The sequence below is a fragment of the Sciurus vulgaris genome (genome assembly GCF_902686455.1).
Source record: "Sciurus vulgaris genome assembly, chromosome: 5".
In the NCBI taxonomy this organism is placed as follows: Eukaryota; Metazoa; Chordata; class Mammalia; order Rodentia; family Sciuridae; genus Sciurus; species Sciurus vulgaris.
The window spans coordinates 172,646,386-172,671,953 of record NC_136465.1 but is presented as its reverse complement, the minus strand read 5'-3'; the positions used below and the strand labels follow the sequence as shown (position 1 = coordinate 172,671,953).

At 36.5% G+C, this 25,568-nt stretch overlaps 1 protein-coding gene across 1 annotated transcript in view; it reads left to right on the top strand.

The window, feature by feature from the left end:
- Window positions 1-25,568, top strand: part of ENTHD1 (ENTH domain containing 1) — a gene marked incomplete at its 5' end in the record, with an annotated part of 124,427 nt that overhangs the window by 16,739 nt on the left and 82,120 nt on the right. Inside the window, 2 exons of the mRNA XM_079140804.1 lie at window positions 9,470-9,712; window positions 24,638-24,747. Coding sequence (XP_078996930.1) covers window positions 9,470-9,712; window positions 24,638-24,747 — 353 coding nt within the window. The remainder of the gene's footprint in view (window positions 1-9,469; window positions 9,713-24,637; window positions 24,748-25,568) is intronic.

The window sequence follows — 25,568 nt, the reverse complement described above, 5'->3', positions numbered from 1 at the left end:
TTCTTTTTAGCTGTTAATTAATCTTTTTAATCTTGTTGCCTCTCTGTTGTATTTTGGAAGAATTTTGCATTGTCCTGTAGTTACTATTTACTCTTTACCTGTTTGAACCTGAGTTTATCTTAAATGTTGAAGGTACTTTTTGCTTTTTGGATTTTTAAAATTTCAATGATTATAGTTTTTATATCTAGGATTTTTAATTGGTTCCTTTCATATTATCTATTCTATTTCATTTCTTCAATCATTTTTATTTCATTAATTTCATATTCCTTATTGTGGATATAAGTCCTATATTAATTTCTCTTGATAAATTTATTTAACAATCTTTGTGATCTCTAGGCTCCCATTCCTATACTCAGGAGGCCCAGGATGCTCTGCTGCACAGGTGCTGGAAGATCTATAGGGAGAAGGATGGACAACCAGAAAGCCAGAAAATGGCTTGATAGTTTCACATCCAGGATCTTTATATTAGTACAGTTAATATATATAATCCGCCCAGAGCTAGAACCAAAGCTGAAGCAGGGAGACTGTGATAACTGGAGAACTGAGGTCCTGCTGAGATTGAGTACAATGATCTGCAGGCAAATGTGGTGCTGGGAATCTTGTTGGACACTACAGGTTCACAAGGTAGAGACTGCAGCTGAGCCAAACCCAGCCAAGAGGTAGTGCACCTTACTCCACAAACAAACAACTATTCTCAAACTTCAATGATAGTTTAATACAAAGAACAGATGAATACCTTCATGCTAATAACCAGGCCCCAAATAGGAATGGCTGAGGTGGGGGGTCTCAGATTCTGCTCAACAAAAACAAATTAACATAAAGGTTGTGGACACCACACCTACACGTCTCAATGTAGATCACTCCCATACCTACTAGAATATACAGTTGTTAGTGAAGAAGAGCAATCACAGATTGTGTACCCCACATACCCAGCTGAATGTAGCATAATTGCCAGCTCTACAAGAAGGACCCTACTCTTTTGAGACCTAGAGGACAACTGACTCTATAAGCTTTGACACAACATGCACTGTATCAAAATACACTAATCTCCAAGGAACCAGCAGAGAAACTATTCTATACAACCCATTTGGAAGTATATTGAAACATTCACAACAACCTGATATCCTAGAACACTTTGGCAAGAAAAGGCTGTGCCCTAAAAAACCCAATGTAAGGGAGTAGAAGAGAAATTCATTCCAATGGATGCATAAAGCCAACACAGGAATACGAGAATTATGAAGAAACAAGGTAACATGATGCCTCCTAAGCTTCATTACTCACCAGAAACTGATTCCACAGATATGGAAGTAGATGGAATATCAGATAAGGAATCAAAATAATGATTATAAACATGTTTTAATGAATTCCAAAAGGACAGAGAAACACAACTGAAAGAATTAAGGAAGTCAGAATAGGATGTGAATGAGAAATTCACTAAGGAATAAAGATATTAAACAATAAAAAAAATCTTGGAAGTGAAAGACCACAACAAATCAAGTAAAATATTGAGTTGAAAATCTCTCTAATAGTAGACTAGGCTGAAGACAGAATTCCAGAGCTGGAAGACAAGTGGCTGACCTTGAATGTTGAGATAGTATTAAAACAAGTAACCATGACCAGAATATACAAGAACTCTGGAACAACATTAAGAAACCAAATTTAAGAATCGCTGGAATCATAGAGGGTGGTGAGATACAGACTAATGGCGTGGATAACCTCTTCGGGGAAATAATAACAGAAACATTTTTAAACCTTTTAGAATGAGATGGACATCCAGATACAGGAATCATTCAGAACCCCAACAAATAGATAAGATCAAAAAAGTACCTCTCCACAACACATTATAATTAAAATGCCTAACATACAGAGCAAGGATAGAAGTTTAAAAGTCTCAAAAGGAAAACATCAAGTCACATTTAGAGGCAATCCAATTAGAATAACTTCTGATTTCTTAAGAACAAACTCTAAAATTCAGGAGAGCTTAGAATGATGGATTTCAAGCTCTGAAAGAAAATAACTGTCAGCCAAAATTACTATATCCAGCAAAACTATCCTTCAGAATCAAAGAAAAAGAAGGAAAAAAAAAAAAAAAACCTTCCAAAATAAGCAAAAACTGAAAGAATTCATGACTACTAAGCAGGTAGAAAACACTAAGAAAATGACACAGAGGAGAAATTAAAAGAACAAACTCCAGAGCTCACAAATGGACAAATCTCATTTGAAGAGTAGGTAGGCAAATGAGAAACAGGAACAAATTAAACATCACAAATAAATAAAAAATGACAGGAATTAATAAACATCTCTCTGTAATAGCACTGGATGTGAATGGCCTCAACTCGCCAATTAAAAGACATAGGCTATATCCATATACTATGCTGATCTTAGATAGCAAGGAATGGGATAACTGAATCATATGGTGGTTCCCTTCTTAGTTTTTTGATAAGACTTCTATAGGAATACAGCCACATCAAGTGCAATTCACAATAGTCAAGTTATGGAACCAGCCCAGCTGCTCATCAACAGATAAATGGATAAAGAAAATGTGCTATATATACACAATGGAGTTTTATTTAGCCATAAGGAAGAATGAAATTATGTCATTTGCAGGAAAATGGATGGAACTTGGTAACATTGTTAAGGGAAATAAGCCAAGCTCAGAAAGTGAAGGGTTGTATGCCTTCTCTCATATGTGAAAGCTAGAGAGGAAAAAAGAAAGGTGTGCTGTGGGGAAGGATCTTATGAAAATTGGAGATCACTAACATAGAGGAAAGGGCTAGGGGGAGGGTGGAGAGGGGGAAGGAGAAGTACTGGGGAATAATATTGGTCAAATTATATTGTTACAGTGTATACATTATGAATGTGTAACAATGAATCCCACCATTATGTATAATTATAATGTACCAATAAAAATATGGAAAATAATAAAAGAAAAGAAAATCTGTTAGACGATTTTTAAATCTTTCAGAATATTGATTTGAGAGAAGTTCCTGTAGAATTCATTTGCAGTGAATTTGTTTAAATTGCTGATTGTATTGACTGTCTTTCTTAGCATTAGAGTTTCTTAAAAATGCATTTTGGAATTGTAGTTTCGAGCTTGTTTTGAGTGGGAGATTCTTCCTGCAACCAGCTGTGCTCACTTTTTCCCTTATGTTGGTTTTCCAGTTCCCTCTACCCAGTTCCCTTCTACCCTCCAGTGCAGGCTTTATAAAGCTGGCTCCGGGCTCAGGCCCTGCAGTAAAACTAGGGTGTCACAGCCCATGGCCTGAGCAAGCAGGTGGCTTGGTTTAGTGCCAGGTCTGAAGGCTGTGTGTGTGTCCTGCTTCTAGTAACAGCTAGCCCAGGAAGCAGTTAGGGGCCTTTCCCCACCCCACTTCTTGTTCTCCTTAGCACAGAACTCTCTAACATCAACGAATAAAACCATCTCTGGTTCCCAAACACCTGAGAAACTAAACTTCTGGCTGCCACATCAAGAGCCCCGCAGCCCTGTGGCTTCAGCGCTACTTGCTGCTTTCTCGTTTGTCTTGTATTTCTGCTCTGTGGAGGTTTTTATCTTGTTTTTGAGATTCATCACATCTATTATTGCTGTGTGTTTGCAGCAGAGTAGAACTGTACTTTGAGGCATGAACTTACCATGCCAATTTGACTTAAGGTTTTTTTTTTTTTTAAACTTGAAAATAATTTAATCAGATATTTTAGACCCTTCTCCCCTCCCTCCTACCCCCAGGTCTTCTGCCTGGAGAGACACTGTGGAGGGTAGAAAAGAGGGAGACTAAAGATAAGTAAATAGGAGACCATAGGTGACAAGCAACAGGGTCTGAACTGAGAAGAGAATGACTTTAGAATATAATTAGTGGATATAATCGATAGACTTGTGTAATTGAATTGGGGGCTATAGATTTTCATATTTTTAACTTAGAATGGAGCTATACTTCACTGAGAAAGGAATAAGGAAAGAAAGGTAGATTTTGGTAGGACAGTAGGTCAGGAATAGAGGCAGGAATATTAAGATTTAAAAAAAATTTTTTTGATTCATCATACACAAATGGGATACAACTTTTCATTTCTGTGGTTGTACATGAGGTAGAGTCACACTGTTTGTGTAATATACGTGTACCTAGGGTAATGATATTTGTTTCATTCCATTATCTTTCCTTCCCTCCGCCCCCTCCCCACCCCTCATTTTTCTTTACACAGTCTATCTTTCCTCCATTCTTCCCTTACCCCTCTCCCTGTTATGTATCTTCATTCACTTATCAGAGAAAACATCAGCCTTTAGTTTTTTGGGGTTGGCTCATTTCACTTAGCATGATAGTCTCCAACTCCATCCATTTACCTGCAAATGCCATAATTTTATTCTTCTTTATGGCTGAATAATATTCCATTGTGTATATATACCACAGTTTCTTTATCCATTCAACAATTGAAGGGCATCTAGGTTGGTTCCACAATTTAGCTATTATGAATTGAGCTGCTATAAACATTGATGTGGCTGTTCTACTGTAGTATGCTGATTTTAAGTCCTTTGGGTGTAGACGAAGGAGTGGGATAGATGGGTCAAATGGTGGGTCCATTCCAAGTTTTTAAAGTAATCTCCATACTGCTTTCTAGAGTGGCTATACCAATTTGCAACTCCACCAGCAATGTCTGAGTGTGCCTTTTCCCTCACATCCTTACCAACACCTGTTGCTTATATTCTTGATAATAGCCATTCTAATTGGAGTGAGATGAAATCTTAGGACAGTTTTGATTTGCATTTCTCTAATCACTAGAGATGTTGAACATTTTTTCGTATATCTGTTGATTCCTTGTAAATCTTCTGTGAAGTGTCTGCTCAGTTCCTTACCTCATTTATTGATTGGGTTATTTGTATTCTCAGTGTTTTTTGAGTTCTTTATAAATTCTAGAGATGAGTACTTTATCTGAAGTGTGTGTGGTAAACATTTTCTCCTACTCTATTGGCTCTCTCCTTAACAAGACTCCCAAAGAACAAGAAATAAAAGCGGGAATCAGTAAATGGGATAGTTTCAAACTAAAAAGCTTTTTCTCAGTAAAGAAACAACCAACAATGTGAAGAGAGAGCCTACAGAGTGGAAGATGTTTTATAAGTACTGTTTGAAGGCTAATATTTTTTTTCTAAAGGCATTGCTTTATGTGTCTTTCCTAGTGCTGCATGTTTGTGCCTGTGACCTTTATATTTATCAAATTTCCAAATCTCTTTATATAATGTTCAGTTGTAAACTTATATAGATTCCTCTTCAGTATTTGGAAAATATTTCCTCAGAATATTTATGTCATATACTTTAATGTCTCTTAAACAAGTATAGTTCTGGCCTTAATGAATGTTGCAGTCTAATAAAAGGGAAAGATATTTATCAGATGGGCAATTACAGACTGGAAGTACTATAAGACAATCAAGTGTGAGGTGCTCTGAGAGCACCAAATCTGAGGCCCAGCTTCCTGTGCAGGGCATGCTGGGCTTGCTGGCTGTCGGTGGAAGGCGTTCCTGAAAAGTGACCTTGGAGCTGTGACTAGTGCCTGTGCTCTCTGCTCTTTCATCCTTGCATGGCTGCTTTTTCTTGTGGTTCAAGACTCAGCCATGTTATCTCCTCAGTATGACTTCTCATGATTGCACCACAAATGAATGTTTAGCACATTACTGTTCTTTACATTTTAAAGAGCATTTTTATTTTAAATTACCTAATTTATGCTTACAAGCTATTTAGCCAACTAGAACACAAATACCACAAATATAGGGACTTTGTCTCTTTTTTTGTTCCTTGTGCCCTGAGTGTCTGGAATATTTCCTGAAACTTTCTTGAATTTACATGTTCAGGAAAATTATTAAGTGACTACATAAATGAATGTCCATAGAGACTGATCTCTTGCATAGTTGACCTAGTAATTTGTATCTCCTTGCCTTTTATGTGGTGTTTGGAAGGACTCCTCAAATTGGATTCCTACTTGATCTTTATTCTATCCTGTTGACCTGACCCTTGCTACACTGTGTTGTTCTGAAGGGGGTTGCCATAGTGATGGGAGTGTGACTGTTTCAAAGTGGGCCAGTCTGGGTCATTCTCCTGGATACTTCATATTGGAAGGAAGGAAGGAAGGAAGGAAGGAAGGAAGAGGGAGACTTAGGTTGCAGAGCATGTGGTGTGAATCTGGATCTGATGGTGATTATATCCACGTCCCAATGGAGAAGGCCAATCTGCAAAAGAAAATGAAGCCTTTATACAGAGAGGAGCAGAAATGGGACAGGGAAAGAGAGTCCTGGTAATTTTCTGGTCTCTGCCTTATTTGTACCTGAGGCCTAATCACAACCCCTGGTTTTTCTATGACTTTTGCCTTACCCAGTTCAAATTGAATTTCTGTCACTTAGAGCCAAAAGATTCCTAATTAAAACAGTATACAACTTTATTTTCACTTTAAACTGTACCTCAACTAAACTTTTCATCTTGATGTGTTTTAGGTAATATCCTTAGGTATTGATCTGTTGCATAGTTTCTTATTTCAGAGATTACATGTTTTCTATTTCCTTCCCCCTTTTCTTTTAATGCAAAGAAGTTGCTTCCCGAATTTATTGTGTTTCCAATACTATTTTGTTTTAGTACCATGTTCTCCATCTTTTCTTTCCAGAAGCATATTGGTTAGAAGTGAATAGATAAACCATATTATCACTATGTTTATTTAACTACTGAAGTCGTTTTACTGGGTGCTTCTAAGATTTCCTCTTGCGACTTTGATGCTTTAGAATAGCCAGGACTGAGCACAGTATTGAGCATCTTGAGAGTGTTATAGCAGCAGTGACAGTAGTGGCGGAACCTAGTGAGGTTTTCACTCAGGTGATTTATTCCCTATTTTTGGTAAGCTGCTCTGGCCCCAGCTTCCTGATACTGTTGCCTGCTACCTTAGAAAGGAGCCCTGGTCTTCCATGGTGAGTCTACACCCTTGTAGCTGCCTTTCTGCCTGATGTCCCTGCTTGTCCCTTAGAACTGTTGGTCTGCTCTGAATCCCACCAACCCTCAGACTCCAAGTAGAATATTCTACACTGTTCCATAATTTCTAGTTTCTAGTTAGGGGTTTTGCAAGAAATTATATTAGGTCAAACAGCTTTCTTAGGTAGCTGAATTATAAATTGGTTGTCAGTATCTTTCATCAATTTAGTTCCATTTGAACTCTGTCAAGGAAAAATTTGGGCCTTTTGGTAATTTGTTTCTTTTTTTATTCACTTACTTAGTAAATACTTATTGAGCATATGCTCTATGGCATCCACTCTTTCAGATACTGATACCAGTTTCTAGAATGAGACTTCGTTGCCCTTGTGGAGCTTATATTTTAGATGATGAAACAATAAGTAAACAAACAAATAAGCAGTATTAGACTGATAAAAGTGCCAGGTTGAAAAAAAACAAGGCGAAGTGGTAGAGAGGGCTGGGTAGGGCCATTTTAGAGAGGGAAGGCAGAAGTGGCTGTGAGGAGCTGGATGTCTGAGTGGAGACCTGGATGAACCAAGGCTCTAGCCACGCAGAGCTTCCTGGCAGCAGCAGCAGCAGCAGCAGCAGCAGCAGCAGCAGCAGCAGCAGCAGCAGCACAGCTCTCTAAGAGCTGAAGTCACCAGGGTCGCTGAATTAGGGGGAGGGAGTGGAAAAGGGGAAGGAGATGAGCTCCTAAAGTGAAGAATGCGGAAATATATTTTTCATGCAACTGTCAATTTTCCAAGGGGGAGAGAGTGTCTGACATATCATACCCAAAGGCTAAAATTCACAGCAGACACTTGTGAGATGCTCACTTCTTTCTTGTCTTTCATGTGACACCGGTGGTAACCCAAAACATGATGGAATTTTTTGTTTAGGAACTATAAACTAATCATTGGAAATTAAAGGTGTCTGGAATGATAGGTTCGAAGCAGTTAAAAAATAAGTTTGGAAGGAAGAAATGACTAAGAAGTGATGATATTAGATAAAGTAATCTTGGGAAGGATGGCAACATGAGCAAAGGCTCTGCCACTGTCCTTATCAATCCTTAATGAAGCCAGGGAACACTTGGCCTCCATCATCTAATATATCCTGGATTTGATCATTTCTCACTACTTCCACTGCTAGTAAATTATAACTGGACATGTTAATACTTTCATTCATCACATATGGAGCCCAAAGTGATCATTAGTGGATTTTAAAGACTTTTCAGAAGGATAGGAAGAAAGGAGATGTTTCTGTGAGTTGGTCCTGAGATGTGGAGAGGTGAGTGATTTCCTTTATCATTTCTCATGGAGAGGGTTAAGAATGACACTAATACCTTATTTTTGAATGATTCACAGATTATGCTGTACTTTTATATCTGTGAAGCAGATTGAATGGGTATGTTTGTATTGCTTTTCTGGTAGACTCAGAGCGAGTCAGGCCATCTGACTGGCTACATTCACACAGTAGTTAAGGGCAGAACCACTGCTAGAATTTAGGTCTTTGATTGTACTTTGTCACCCTGTTAATAACAACAACAACACATTGTTTCATAGGATATTATGTCAAAGAAAAGCCTGTTTCGCTTCTTTTTCTTCTTGTTCCATCCCTATCATACCTCTCTAAGGTAAAGATATTAGTAGTGTTGCCAGGACCCAGTCTGCCTGACTGCCTGTCTACACAGCCATCTGTCCTGGTCTGTTTATACTACTTTAACCAACAACAGAATGAGTAATTTATAAAACACAGAAATTAATTCTCTCACATTCATGGGGACTGGACAGGCCAAGGTTGAGGCACCAGTGGTGTTGGGTTCTGGTGAGGGCTGCTTTCTGTTTTGGAGACAGTGCTTTGATGCTGCAACCCCCAGAAGGGAGGGGTGCTATGTCTTTATGTGGGGGAAGGCAGAAGACAAGCAAGAGACTAATTGCCTGACGTCTCTTTTATAGGGTTTTGATGCCATTCATGAGGGAGGAGCGTCATGGCCTAATCACCTCTCAAAGGTGCTACCCCTTAATACTATCTCATTGGCAGCACTGGAATTTTGGAAGGGACACATTCAAACCATTGCAGTCTATGTATTTACCTACGGCTCGCTTTCATGTCCCTACATAATGAGTCATTCCCCTACCTGTTACTATGCATATTACTTTCAGTCTTTAGCCATATGTTGTCATATATCTAGGTCAGTACATCTAGATCTAATTAATGCCTTTCCTTTGTATGCCTATATTGTTTGGTTTATTGCAGAGTATGGATGGTTTTTAAGAAGAAAATTCAATATTCTATTTAATATGAAAAAGGTAATGCCAATGCATGATGTGTTTCATCATAGATTAATAATTTATTTACTTCTTAAGATACATGAAAAGTAGTATATTGACAGTTTTTATTTGCAACAGGTTTTACCACTTTTGTCACATTTCCACTTTAATTTTCTTCAGAATAAAAATTATGTCATTAACAAGTATTTTCTTTTCTAAGCAAATTTGAATTTTTTTTTTTTTCAGGTTATCATATCCGGGAAAAGTCTAAGCAAGTCATAACATTGCTAATGGATGAAAAGATGCTGTACAAAGAGAGGGAAGTGGCATGTCGAACTAGACGACGTACCTCCTACTCCATGACATTTCCTAAAAGATTACCTAGTACAGGTAACTCACCAACAGCATGTGCATCTGCCCCCACACCAGAAATTCCCGCTTCAGAGAAGAAGCACCAGCTTCTTAAGGTGGCAAGACTACGTAGTAAAAGTGCGTATAATGAATGCTGGCCTAGGGCTGGAGATATAGCTCAGTTGGTAGAGTGCTTTCCTTGCATGTAGAAGGCTGTGGGTTCAATTCCCAGCACCCCCAAAACAAGCAAAAAAAACTATATGAATGCTGGCTTAAAATGAAATTGGTATCTTCTAAGAACAGTTTAAGATTGTGAAATATTGTATTTCAGTTTAAAATCATGAAATATTTCATTTTTGTACCAAATTATTATTATTATTATTATTATTATTATTATTATTACTTTGGTACTGAAATTGAACCCAAGGGCATTTAACCACTGAACCATATCCCCAGCCCTTTTTGTATTTTATTTAGAGACAGGGTCTCATTAAGTTGCTAAGGCTGGCTTTGAACTTGCAATCCTTCTGCCTCAGTCTCCCAAGTTCTGGGATTATATTGTAGAGAACAAAGACAAAGAAGGTTGTTCAGTAGAAAATTTTATGACTTCAGATTGATTTTTATCTTATATTCAAATAAAATGTTTTCAAGCTTAAATAACATTAACTAATGACTATCCTATTTGGCATCATGAGTCAATTTTAATCTACTTTATTCATAACTGGAATGTAAAGAAGTACCATTCTCTAAGATCTGGGTCTTGGCATGTGTGCATGGCACCATCTGATCCTATACATCAAGAAACTGACATTTCCTAAAGTGCATCTCATAACTCTAAAAGTACTCCAAAAATTCTTCCAAGGTAATACTTTGTATCTTTTCCTTTTCCTTAAACTTTAAATGTGGACTACTGAACTTTTTAAAAAAGGGAGTCATTTATAATATCATAATAAATATTAGGAGGAAATAGAATGATCTTTTCTAACAAATTGATAGAATATAAAGGAATGTCATTTTGCCCTAAATTCTCTAGTACAGACTTTGTTGGTAGGTTGTACATAAGGAATGGAAAATTTGAGGAACATTAATGAAATATGTCCCTTGAAAGGAACTAAGCTTGGTGCCACAGTTGAGGACACAGTAGGAGTAACATAGTTATACAAATATTTTCAGGGATTTGCCTCCTAGTTTACCATTGAGTCTGTGGTTATGGACTGAATGTTTGTGTCCCCTGCCCCCCATGTTCATATGTTGAAATCTAATCCTCAGTGTAATGGTATTTGGAGGTGATGGCTCTGGGCGATGATTAGGCCATGAGGGTAAAACCTTATGAGCATAGTGCCCTTGTGAAAGAAACCCCAGGGAGCTCCCACTCACCCTCTTTTTGCTGTTGGAGATCACAACAAGAAGTTGGCAGTCTGTAACCCAGAAGAGGGTTCTCCCTGGAACCTGACCATGCTGTCACGCTGATCTCATACTTCTAGTCTCGAGAACTGTGAGAAGTAAATGTCTGTTTCTTTAAGCCACCCATTTTATGGTACTTTGTTATTAGCTTCCCAAGCAGACTAAGACATCTATTAAGCAAGATCCTAAAAGAGCTGTAGGTATTCAATAGAAATAGCTCATTCCGAGTGTCAGTGGAATGTGGGAAATGTTAAAAATGTTACTAGTGGTACCAATACAAACCAATCCTGTCCCTCAAATCATGCTTCTCTGACTTAATCAAGAGTTCTTACCTATTTACTCAAGATGTGCTTGTGGATTGGGAGGTAGAAAGGCATTAAAAGAAGTCACCATTATAATTGTAACACCATTGTAATTATAACAGTAAATGCCATTCAAATGCTTTTAAAAGTAGTGGAACTTCTTTTAGGGGACCCATTTCTTTTGAAATAAATCTCCAAAAGAGATAGTGATCCATTCTGAAATTTTCTCATGAAGATTTGAATTCAGACTGACACCAAAAGCAGAGTAAAGTAACCAATTATGATTCATCCAGAGTTTCTTATCCCTTTTGCTTTTTCTTTATCACCTTTCTTGTTCTTTCTTCTTCCATTACTTGTCTCATTTTCTTCCTCTTTTCTTATAAACACATAATTGTTGAATGTTATTATTTGAAATTTAGATATCCAGCAGAAATTTGGAACTGCAGCAGTGAATGAAATAAAGTTCCCTTCAAAACCAGGTGTGGAGGGCATATATCTGTAATCCCAGCTATTAGGAAGGCTGAGGCAGGAGGATCACTTGAGCCCAGGAGTTTGGGCCCAGCCTGGGCAACATAGCAAGACTTCATCTCAGAAAAAAACCCTTCCTTTGATCATGGAACTGTCACTTTAGTGACAGAGACAGATACTAAACACAGATAAACAAAATAGATATAAAATATGTCAGATAGTAACAAATCCTCTAAAGAAGGGGAAAACAGGGTCAGGGGTCAGAGCAACAGGGATGGTTATATTTTAGGGTAGGTAGAAAGGGGAAGCCTTCTGGGGGAGCTGAATATTTAAACAGATCTGGAGGTGGTATGGGAGTGATCCATGCACAGCAGGGGGAGGGTGGAGTAGAGACAAACGCTGGGACACTGGAGCACTGGTGGCATGGGTAATTGTGAGCTGTGGAAGTGAGTCCCTAAATTGCTATAGTGCTTACTCATTTCTGAGCCATTTTTATGAGTCTTATAAGAAGCTGTAGTTTATTGCTCTATAGTCCTAGATTGTGGCTTTGTTTTTTATCCAAAATGATATTCCCAAGCTTTATGACACATCTTATTCACCAGGCTGAGCTGAGTGATTTTTAACATTTTTTTTTTAAAAAATCATGTTTTGTTACAATTTATTTAATACAACAAACATGCATGGTAATAAACAAATAGCACTTATTGTCTTCCAGACACTGTCAGTAAGTCTGAAAGTTTGATGGGGGATGGGAAAAGGTAAGAATATAAATTGGGGGGGGGGGCAGTATTCTTGTGGGACAAGAGAAGTAGTAAATGAAAACTTGGATAGATAGAGAGAGATAGATAGGTCAGTCAGAATTAGGTATATTCAAAAGTGATAGTGGGAGTGGCCATAAAAATCTTAGCAGCTAACACATAATAGGAATTTCTTTCTTTCATCTAAAATAATCAGTGTGGGTATTATCCTAGAATTAATAAGACTTCTTACAACATCAAGGACTCCTGGGCGCTCTCTCTTGTTGCTTTGCCAGACTTAGCATTTAAATTCCACTGCAGGGTTCACAGCTGCTTGAGCACCAGCCGTCATATTTGCATTCTTACCAGTAGGAAAGAGGAAATGTTGAATAAATGAGATTTTTCTTTCCTTTAAAGAAACTTATTAAGAGTTGTGTGTAACATTTTGGCTCACATATTGTTTAGCACTTAGTCACTTCTAGCTGCAAGGGAGGCTAAGAAATGTAGTCTACCCTGGGTAACAAAACAGTGTACCCAGATGAAAGCTAAAGATTCTATTATTAAGAAAGAAGGGGAGAATAAATATAAGAGATAACAAATAGTCCATATCATAGTAGAAAATAATGCAAGCAAAAAAATGGGTTAAGCATGGTAATATCTGGTTGTTTGACTAAATAGAACAAAAACTATAAACTTGAATATGTAAATATATTGAATATGTAAAGATATGTGGGCAGATAGTTTAGAGTTCTTAGAGCAATTCATAAAGGACATAATAAACTATTTAGAAATTTCATTTTGATAGACAAGGAATGATTGTAGGCCTTGAAGAACAGAAGGGTGTTTAGCTTAGTTACAGAACTTAGCTTTCTTATTACTGAAAACAGCTGTTGATGGAACACAATTCTTATTGCTTTGTGTGAAGTGAAGGAGAGAGGATTGGAAGGAAGCTTTGAGAGAGACAGTTGTGTTAGTCCAGGCACAGGACCTACTCTAGGGTTATGGAAATGAGGGAACAGTAATGTTTATAGATAGCACAGCATATGGAGAGGCAGTGGGGTACGCAGATGATGTACTGGAAGAGAAAGGGAGAAACTGAAAATGACATCAGCATTTGAGTTAGAGAAAACAGAGATAAGAGATGGTCTCTTACAGGTACATTTCCATCAGAAGGCATTTAAAGGCGTTTCTACGTTGGTTACAGTGGAATGCAAAATTGAATGCATTGCTAGAAATCTGATTCCCAGGCTTTGGGATCTAGAGCTGAGACAGCTGTGCCTAGCTTCTATGGTAAATTAGCAAGGGAAAAGAGGTACTTTGAAGAAGGTTTTATAAACACATCACCCCCCCGCACCCGCCCGCCCATTGCTGGATGTTTCCCCAAGTTTTAATTTGGGTAGATAGCTTGGGTGGTTTTTGTATGGAACATTTTGATTTTGAAGAAAGAGATGAGCTGAAGAATAATTGCTGCTTGATGGCAAGAAAGAAAACTACAAAAAGCACAATTACAACTAGCTTCTCTGAGCTATGTGCATCAGAGATAGTCTCTTTTCTTAGAGGCAGTAATTATTACAAAAACTATCTCCAGACACATTGCTTACAACCAGACCAGCAAAACATTACCCATGTTGGTCATCTAATCTTCTATAAAGAGCTCTTTAGTGGTACTGTTATTTGCAGTACAACTTTATCTGTACTAAAGAAGGATTATTCTGGGCTACATTAAACATAATAGCATTCTTCATCCTGGAAATATTTCCCTGCAAATAGCATAAGATTGCTGCTGAACAACCAAAAGTTATACTGTGAGGTCGTTGTCATGCTTGTATAATCCACATGCTAATGGTGATGTTGCTACTTCTTACAGTGAACTTTCTACTAACAGAGAGTTGACACAGAGTCATACTGGGTTGCCTTATCACATGTAGACAGTATGACAGGGCATATGATCTAAGTTGTGGTTGCTAGTAAAACATTTAAAATTATGAATGTCAAGAAGTTGATTTTTAAAATTTAAAAATAAATGTACAAAAAAAAAAAAAGAAAAGAAAAGAAAAGAAAAACCCAGGAGTTTATATTCTCTGACTCCAAACCAACCACTGTTAACATCTTATAATATTTGCTTCCAGTCTGTTGATTTTTATCAGAAAAATCACTCTATTCTTGTAAAAACAATACAGCCTTATTATAAAGAATCAATCATTTCCAATCATTACTTAATAGCAATCATTAATGTAGGGTGAACATAATTCTAGGCATGTATACATATAGAAAGAGGGATGGCATGGAGAGATGGGTAGTTAGAAGTTATTTTTGTAAAAACAGAATTGTACTATATGCTATTTTTTAGTTAAACATATTGAAGGGCTACTTATAGCAATAAAATAGGAGCTCCCTCTGTTGCACAACAGCAAAAGGCTGCAAATGACAACATTATCTGAGGCATTACTGCCTCATAAGAGCTATAAGAATCTCCAAGGATCTCTCCTTCAAAAATTTTAATGTTATGGTTTAGATATGAGATGCCCTTAAAAAGCTCATGTTGCAATGCAAGAATGTTCAGGGGTGAAATAATTAGATTATGAGACCTGTAATCTAATTGAATGAATTATTGGGAGGCAACTGTAGGCAGGTGGAGTGTGGTTGAAAAAAGTAGGACATTGGGAGCGTGCCCTTGGGGATTAATATTCTTGTCCCTTGCTCCTCACTCTCTCTGTTTCCTGGCCAGACGAACTGACTTTCTTTTGTCATGCCCTTCTGCCATGATGTTCTGCCTCAGTTTGAGCCCAGAGCAATGAAGTTGGCTGACCATGGACTGACCCTGTGACACTGTGAGCCCAAATAAACTTTTCCTCCTCTACGCAGTTCTTATTAAGTTTTTTGGTCACAGTGACAAAAAACTGACTAACACATTTACTTATTTAAATAAGTAAATGAATAAGAACAGAACACATGAATTAGGACTGGAATGATTTGGAGCTGATGCCTATGGAAAACTTTAGGTATTAAGGGCATCAGAAGTTAAGAAAATGAATTTGGGGCCTGCCTTGAATATTAGGCAGGAAAGCCTTGGATTACTGGGCTGAACCCAGGTCCTCAAAAAGGGCTAAAGTGATCTCTGTTCTCTGCAGAAGACAGCAGACTCAATCCACAAGTTAGGGCCATGGGACTTTTACCAGTTAAAATCAAGCAATGAGCTTATAATCTGGTATCACCACACCAGCAGAAAAGTAAGCAGCAAAGAACATCTTTGGTTTCCCAAAGATGGTAGACATTGGAAAAGTCAGATTTAAGATGCAGAATATGTATTTAAGTATTTAAATTAAAAAGGATATAATCATATATCATCAAGAGATTGTTAGTACTGAATTAATGAATTAGAAAAAACTTATAGGAATGAGCAATGTCATTGAAATAATAAACTCAATATGTCCAAAATATGTTCAAAAAGAATAAAATTATTATAGAGTGTTGGTTGGAAGAGAGAATGATAGTTTCTCTATAAAATATTAATGTTTAATTTTTGAGGAAAAAAAGACATCTGAAATAGTGAGTAGGCATGATATATAAATTGGGGGTGGGCAGGTTTACAGAGTTGTATTCCAAAGGTCTTTTTATCTTTTGAGAGAAGATTTAAAAATATTACTTAACTATCAACTTTTAAAGGTGAATGTGAATGATAATAAGGATAGACTCGAAAAGAAGAGAAACAGAATGCACAAATTCCAAACAAGTGGCAGGAAAAAAATGGAGAAAAAAAAATAAAGTTTATAAATGGCAAGAAGCATAAAATGGGACAAATGGAAATTAAAAAGTAAAATGATAGAAATAAGTCAAAATGTATTAATCACAATATTTATCAATAAATTAAATTCATCTGTTAAAAGACAGAGATTATCAGATTAGGGAAAAAGAAATCCAGATGTATGTTGAAAGTCTTAAATTGACATCAAGGTTGAAATGGATGGAAAAAGATAACTGAGGCATATTTTAACTAAAAGAAAGCTGATGTAGCTATATTAATATCAGATAAAGAGATAAAATGTTCAGTTCCCAGAAAGGTTATTTAAGTTTGAATTGTATGAGCAAAGGTTGGTAGAAATAGAAAAGAATTAAGACATCTGTTGTCAGAGCAGATGATTTCAAATAACTACTCTTTCAATTATTGATAGACAAAGTTCATCAAACATTTTCAACAATTTGTATTTTATAATTGATAATATGTAAGGAAAGTCTTTACATTTCAAAAAAGTCTATCATATGCAGACCACTTTTTTTAACCAATTTTGTTTGAAGACAAGAAAAAAATAAAAGTTAAAATTTCCATACATTAGAATGCAAAAGAATTCCTTTGGAATCAAGAAGAAAATTATTACTGTTCTTATGCTAAATCAACTTTGTACTGGAGGTCCCACCCATAATAGTAAAAACAAATAACAGAAGGTAAAATTGTAAGTATTGAATGGAAGAAACAAATATCATTTGCTGATGATAGGATTTAAAAAAATTTTTTTAAATGTTTTTTAGTTGTAGGTGGACGCAATACCTTTATTTATTTATTTTTATGTGGTGCTGAGGATCGAACCCAGTGTCTCACACATGTTAGGCAAGTGCTCTACCACTGAGCCACAACCCCAGCCCAGGATTTTTATATATAAAACATGAAAAGATCTATAGACATTAAAAACAGTAAGAGTTTTAGTAAAATGGCTGGCTAGAACATCAAAATATAAAATCAAAGTAGATCAGTATAAAATAAATTCTAAATATTGGACATGAACATTAAACATCAATTTTTACAAGGTATCATTTGTAATAAGTAAAAATAATGATCAACTTAGAAATAAATCTAACAAAAATGTACAAGATCAATACCCTGAAAATTATAATGCTTGATTGAAACACAGTGAACACATAAATGGGAAAAGCTTATGTTTATCAAAATAATATGTAAATATATTAGGTCTTTCCAAATTGTGTGAAGTTAGTGGAGAGTTTCTCAACTATGGCACTATTGATATTTTGAGCCAAATAATTCTTTCTTGTGAGGGCTGTGCATTGTAGAATGTTTAACAGTACCTTTGGCCTCTACTCACTGGGCTCTATGAGCACACATCCTTTCCTGTTGTGAGAATTAAAAATGTCTGCAGACATGGCCAGATGTCCCTGGGGACCAAAATTGCCTTGGGTGGGAACTACTGATTCAGTACAATTACAATCAAATCCCAAAAAGAATTTTAGATTTGAATTTGAAAGCCAGGCATGACGGCACATGCCTGTAAATCCCAGCAACCTGGGAAGCTAAAAGAGGAGAATCACAAGTTGGAGGCCAGCCTCAGCAACTTAGTGAGACCCTGTCGCAAAATAAAATAAATACAGAGTTGGAGATGAAGCTCAGTGGTAAAGATTCTGGGTTCAATCCCAGTACCAAACAAACAAACAGAAAGAAAGAATTTGAGGGACTGATAATATAATTAATATGGAAAAATCAAAAGAACAAAAAAATATCCAAAATATTCCTGAAAAAGACTAAAGTGGAGACTAAATAACAAGACTAAAACTATGTAATCTTAGTATGATTTGATAGTAGGTATATGGACTATTGGAACTATTGATGAATTAATTGCTCAATAAATAATAGTGAGCTAATTATCTGTATTAAAAAATGAAATCAGGTCTCTACCTCATAACAGGCACACAAAAAAATTCCAGATGAAGTAAGTAAAAAAGCAAAATTTAAAAATGTTTAGAAGAAAATTTGCATGAATATATTTTTTATAGCAGGGTAGGGAAAGAATTTTTAAAAATAGAACAAGTGATGCAAACTTTTTTTTCTTTCTCTTCTCCTTCCTTCCTTCCTTCCTTCCTTCCTTCCTTCCTTCCTTCCTTCCTTCCTTCCTTCCCTCCCTCCCTCCCTTTCTTTTTTCCCAGTGCTAGGGAGTGAATTCAGGGCATCATGCATGTTGGGCACATGCTCTACCACTGAACTATGTGCCTGGAAAAGTGAACTAGTAAAAGAAGAATTTACAGGTTTGACTATTGTGTTAGACAGAATTCTGAGGCATGTCCCAATGCTTCAGTTCTTTATTTAATACCTTCCCGAGCTTTTGGATTATATTAATTAAACAAAACAAAACAACCTTTGCCCAGACCAGTGTCAAGAAGCATTTCCCCTCGTTTTCTTTTCTGGTAGTTTCATATTGAATCTTTAATCCATGTTTCAGTTGATTTTTGCATGTGGGTGAAATAAGGGTGCAATTTCATTCTTTTGATTTCCTAGGATCATTCATTGATCCTAGGAAACTGTCCTTTCCCCTTGTGTGTTCTTGGCACCTTTGTGAAGCTCCATTGACTGTAAATGTGTGAATTTATTTCTGGGCTCCCTGTTCTGTTCCAGAGATGTACATGTCTGATTTTGTGCCAGTAATCATATGTTTTGATTAATCTCTGTGGTAGGTCTTTTTTTTGTGGTAGATTTTGAGATCAAAAACTACCATATAAAAAGTGAAAAAAAGCAAATCATGAGACTGGAAAAAGTTCCAACACATGACTGATGAAGGACTAGTGTCCAAAATATATAAAGAATTCCTACAAAAGAATGAAAAAGGGTTAATCAAACAGAAAAATGGGAAGGAGATGTGGAAAATATTTCCTAGACAAAAGGAGTAAACACATATGGCTAAGAAGCACTTTTAAAGATGCTTAGCCTTGTACTATTTTATAATAGCAACAATGAAATTTTATGAAAGGATATCATTTATAATAGCTTAAAAAACATTGAATGCCATGTTGGTGAGGAGTTTTCCTTCTGTTCATTGAGCTCTGTTATCTTCTGCATTTGGGTCCTTTATTGTATTTGCATGCCATCTTCTTTTCTCCCTTTTCCTTCGTTTAGTTGCTAGGTAGCTTCTTTATATCTTTCTGTGCATAGATGGCTTCAAGAAAGAGGGGCACTCTTCTTGAAGACAGTAGAAGTGAACACTGATGAGTTCAGGTCTGGAGCCATGTGGCCTGGATTTGGATCACAACCAGTTGTGTGATCTTGTACATGTTACTTAAACCCCTGTACTGCAATTTCATCTTCTGTAAATTGAGAATAATATAGTCCCCAATAGTAGGGTTGCCGTGAGAAGTAAATGGACTAAAAAGCTTGCAGCACAATACATTTGGCTATAATTTGCTTAAATACATTTAGTGGGTTTTTAGCTCTTCCTGTCATGTCTCTGAGACCAGTTTCTCCACCAAGTTGCATTTTGTGGGCTATTTTTTTATTTTATCCACTTTCCTACAACAGGAGGAATAGGAGATCTCAGCTGAGGCCATGAGCAATTTTCTTTGGAAAACCTGAACTTTATTTTTCAATTCTCTTATAAAGTCCTACTCATTCTACCCATCTGGTAGGGAAATAGCCTCAAGCTTCAGATCATCCACCCAATTCATTTTAAAACTGTGTTTTTTCCTTCCATTAAGGTGTCAGCCTCTTTATTTATACACTCCATTACACTTTTTGTTTTCCCTCTAGCTGTGTCCACCTCTTCTTAGTCTAAAGAGGAAAAGCATTGTCTGTTCAGTTCCCCTTTTTCCAGACTGTGGATAACAGTGTCACTTTGGGGGAGAAGGGATGCTCTAGATCTTATTTCTTGATCATCCATTACTTTTTTCTTTTAGAATTACTTTTAGTTATATCTGTTTCTATGTAAAATTGTTGTCATAATTTTTTTTCTTTTCTTTTTTTTTTTTTCCCTTCTGGTTCTGGGAATCAAACCTCACATATGCTAAGTAAGTGCTCTATTGCTGAGCTACACCCCTGGCCCCTGGTGGTGGACGTTCTATGTTGCAGTTTCATCTGCTGAGGTCAAGGCACTTATTCCCTCAGCTGTGGGGAAGGTTGGTGGCTGGGTTCTTCTTTAAATTCCTGACAGCCAAAGAGAGCCTCTTCACCCCAGGTCTTTCCCCCTCTATGAGGAAACCTACATCCAATGACTTGTGGATATGGTCCAGCCCCCTTGCTTCCAGGCAGGACAACTGTGAAGAGATATTCTAATCTCACCACTTCCAGAAGGATTGGCTGAGCCCTGTCTTGTAACCACATCACAGCCCAGTCCTGCCACCCTCAGTCTTCATGAATGTTGTTTTTAAGAGCACTTCCTAATGAACCCGCCACATAGAAATTTGAGTCTCAAGAGTCTGTTTCCTGGGGAACCCAACTTGTAACAGCAGCTTTTCCTCTAGATTTAAAATCCAGGACAATAATAATATGTGTTCATAGTGAAAAAGAGAATAGAGAATAAAGCAAGGGGGTATAATATTAACAATTGGTGATCCGGATGATGCATATATAGGATTTTGTTTTTCTCTTCTTGCAACTTTTCTGTATTTTCAAATTATGACAAAATAATAGGACAAATACCAGTTACCTGAATATGCTTAAGTGTAATTATGCTATGAGACAATGAAATTGGAGTCAAGGCTGTAAACTTCTGATTCTGCAAAAGTTAGATATAAACTTAATCACTGGGAGACTTTACATTTATATCTCATCAGCCTGATGAATATTTTCCATGATGAAATATATTGTCTATGTCAGAAACTAATTTTAAGTAAATGACTTAATTTACTAAATAATACCTGAAAGGACAGCGTCAATCCACAGCAACAATGCTAATCAGATGTTAAATAACAAAGGTAACAGTTTGGAAATGGGTTCAGTTTGTGGAGCATTTCAGTTCCAAAACACTATTACATTGCGCATGTCTGACAGTCTGTCAGTTTAGTATCTCATCTGAGATCTGTCACAGGGTTCGCCAGCTCAACTTTGAGGTATTATCTGCATGGTGCAGGCTCACTGGGGTCTCTACAGCTTCTCTCTAGATAGTTTCTACACCGTGCTCACAACCTCGGTATCTAGGCACTCATCTTCGAACGACTCCGCGGAACCATTTCCTGCAGCCTCTTTCCTTTTTCCTCTGAGGTTTCTCATTCACATACTTATCCTCCTTGGTTTGGTACCAGAGGGACTTTATTTCTGCCTAGAAACTAAATGTGTGTCCTCCCCTTTCATTTGCTTGTGCAAATCCAGACACGTTTTGTCATTACCTAATCTTACTGAGTACACCTCGCTCACTTCCAGTGTTATGCTGATAGCAAAAAATAAATAATACAAAGAATGACTTTCTGTAGACTTAACTAACTGCCTTCCTTCTTACATTTTAGTTCTTGTAGGCCAAAACGCATCTTCAAATATGCAAGGTATTTTTTTTCTTTCACAATTCTTGCAATTCTTCAGTTTCTCTCACAGTTTTCTTTAAAATTGGCTATTTGAAAAATTTTATTAAATCTACTTCCATAGTGTCAAAGCTGAGTCCATATCATTTCACAGATAATTATGGTGCTGAATGCTAAGGAACAATAATATGGGTCCTGATTAAATCCAGTGAAAGGAGATTACTGAGTTAAGCCCCAAGTCCCACTGTTTGCCAGTGTTAATTATAAAATCCCCAAGCCCCAAATAAACCTATTTTAATTATTCCATTTTCATGTGAGGTTGCAGCAAAGTGAAAAACTACAAACTATAAATGAAAAGCTCTTGTTATTTCCTCAGTATCTCTGATCATATGCAAAACTTGTTCCTTTTGCCTCACCTAGTTCTTCTGCTTGGAATAATTTTTTCTCTTCCTTTACAATGGTTGGAATCCTAGCCAGCCTGCAAAACCTTGTTCAAATTTACTTCCTGTTTGAGATTCTTCCTACAGTTAGTTAATTCAACAAAGTTCATTATATAATTGTTCTCTAGTTATTTCCTTTAAGTCTGTATGCTAGTCTAATCTCCCCAGTCAGGCTATAATTTTTTTTGAGGGCAAAGACCATGTCTCATACCATTGCTTTTTGAAGTATTTTTCTTGTATAACTCCTAAAATGATTTTAAAAAATTATGTACCTCCTCATACAGTTTTAGGTTGACATGTAGAATTTTATAGGAAGGAATAGCTTCAAAGGATATAGTTCTGGCATATTATAAATATTGACATTAAAGACAGAAGAAAAGGAAAATAAACTTAGTCTTTCAAATATATCTAAGGGAATCTAAATACCATTGGAATTGGTACCTATAATCATTCATTTGAAAACAGCACAGGAGCTCTATAACTGCTGGGAATTTCACATCAGTCTCTTTCCTCCCTTGAAGTCACAATTTTATTCCCACATCCCTCTCAGAAATCTTATCCTTATATAATGTGTTTTTGTGCTCAAAGTCTTTTCACATCAAATAGGTACATAATTGAAATGATTTTTCAAATTTTCTGTGAGCAAGGTTTTAAGTGATAAAATATTCCTTCTAGATTGAGTTCTTCTACAATTATTGTTAGTACACACACACAATCTGTCAAAACCACATGAAGGCCTGTAAATATTTATCAAACATACATATAAGTATTATAAGCATTACTTTTAATTGGAAATACATACTTTAATGAGATACATGGGATTATTCCTTTACCTACATATGAATATTCCTTATTGCTAGATATAAGCAGGGTTCATCATAATATCTGTTTTACATTTTATAGATGTAAATGCTATAAAATTTGTTTGTATGAATTATAGGCGGGACTAGAAGGTGCTTTATTATAGCACTGTCAGTTCTATGAATTCCTTCTGAGTAATATGTCAAAAATTATATATTATAAAAACATTTTCATCTCTTGTTGACTATTATTTCAACTAAGTCTTTCTTCAGGGTTATTGAAAGCAAAGAATTGAAACACCTTCCATAGAAAAAGATTTGTTAAAATAGTCATTAGGAGTAATTTCTCAATTTCTGGGAGTAAACCCAAAAAAGTTACTAAAATTTACAAAATAACTATTAGTTAAGCCTATTATGCTTTAATTTAACCTAATATACTAAGAAACAGTGGGAAAAATTAAAAACATTAATTGCAATATACCTGTCAATACAATAATTTTTGATAAAGTGATTTTATTATAGCATGTGGTTTAAATATATTTTCATCAATTCTTTAGAACTGCGGATTTGTTTCATTTAATTTTTGGAAAATATCTACTATATAACTTAGTTGACAAAGCTAACTCTAATTGTCTAAAACAATTAGCCAAGTTGGACTTAAAGTTTCATTTTCCCAGAAAAATACCTATTTATTTAAATAAATGTAAAAACAGACATTGTTCTGATTACCTTCACCCTCCTGAGTTCTGACTAACTAAGGTGGAGGACTCAGGCTTGGAGCTTTGTTGCAGGTCCCTGTGTTGATGCCATAGGAATAGGAACCTGCCCTGGGCTTTCATTGCTGTGCTCTCAGTGATCTCTTCCTTAGGGATGATGTACTGTTTCACAGTAGTTGGGAGATGAAAATCACAAGGACTTTAAGTGAAACTTGTCACCTGTCCTGATGCCCTATGCTTTTAATACTATGTATCTGAATACCGAACATTTCTTGTGGACTAAAATACCTGTTACTTGTGTGCCATGCTTTGCCATTAAAAAATATATGTGGGATAGGACACTGGGTTTTGGGGGGCCTTGATTAAAGGAGGCCTCCCTAAAGCAGGTTTTTTCCCCTACTATTGTTTGGCATCTTAGAGTTTCCTATGCTTTGCACCGTAATAAAATGAATGGGGGGATATGTCTGTCTTTTGTAAAGTGGGGGTTAATTGATTATGAACGTGAAGGGGAGAAGACCTAGCCTGCAGCCTCTATGCAGTTGCATTCTCAGGCAGATGAGTGTTTGAAAAGAATATATGCAGACATTTTGGATTTGGAAGGTGATTGCCTTAAAAGGGTCTGTGCCCACTTGGGAAGCCTTTATGAACCCCTAACTGTGTGCATACCAGTGTGAAGATAGCTTTCTTCTACTTCTTATTGTATACAGTAATATTTTGACATAGAATTGGTGCTTGTGAACTTCTTTTACTGTCAGTAGTTGATATGGGAAAGGGCTAGAATTTGAATGTTTTTTTTTAAAATTCATTCTGAAGTATCTAATTTTGAAGAAGTGATTAATACTCATAAGTTCATGTTGACAGATGTGTATTTCGGCAGAATGAATCTTTAGAAGCAATTAAAAATTATGAACTGCTATAAAAACACTATTATTTTTTGCTGAAGTAAAATATTAGCTTTATGTTGTTGACAGAAAAAGCAGGATTGAAACAAGAGCAGCACCAAGACATGCAGTCGCCTGGTGACACTGTGTTGTCCCAGGAAATTCTGCCACTCAAGATAAATGCTTGGAAATCAACAGAGGTAAGTCACTGCTGTCGATTCCTTTTGCTATTGTAACAAATTACCAAAAAGCCTGTGCCTACATCAGCACACATTTGTTATGCTGCAGTTCTGTGGGTTGGAAGTCTGACCCTGGCCTCTGGGCTGAAACCAGGACATCCGCAGGGCTGCGTTCCTCTTGGTAGGGCACCCGTTTCCCTGTCTTCCCAGGGTCATGTACTTGTCTTTTTACTTTGCTTTGGTATTTCTTGTTATACAAGGTTTTAAATATGAATAAGGTCAAATTACCAAAATTTCCTTTTATGCTTTCAAAAAAAATCTTAAGAATTTCTTCCTTCTTCTGTTGTAATCAAAATCTCTTGTGTTTTCCCCCAAGTGTTGATTGAGGTCCTTATTCCTCTGGAACTTTATTATGAATTATATCATAGAGGTCTTATTTTATTTGTGCTCTGTGGATAGGCAATGTTTAATTTACCGAGTAGTTCATCTTTTCCTACTCATTAAAATCTTTTTATTATGAAATTATTGTAGACTCACAGGAAGTTGCAAAAATGGTACAGAGTCCGTGTTATCCGCCATCCAGCTTCCCCAGTGTTGACATCGCACGTAGCTATAGTAAATTCAAAGTCAGGAGAAGAGACATTGGCATGCTAATGTCAACTAGACTACAGACCTTATTCAATGGTTAGTTTGTTTTTAAATTCAGTATTCAGTTTTTTTAACCTTTGTTTTTTCATTTGGTTCTGTGCAGCTTTATCCCACACAGTTGTGTAACTAGCACCACACTCAGAATACAGAACTATTCCCAGCCCCATGGTAGTCCCTGATGCTAAACCACTCCC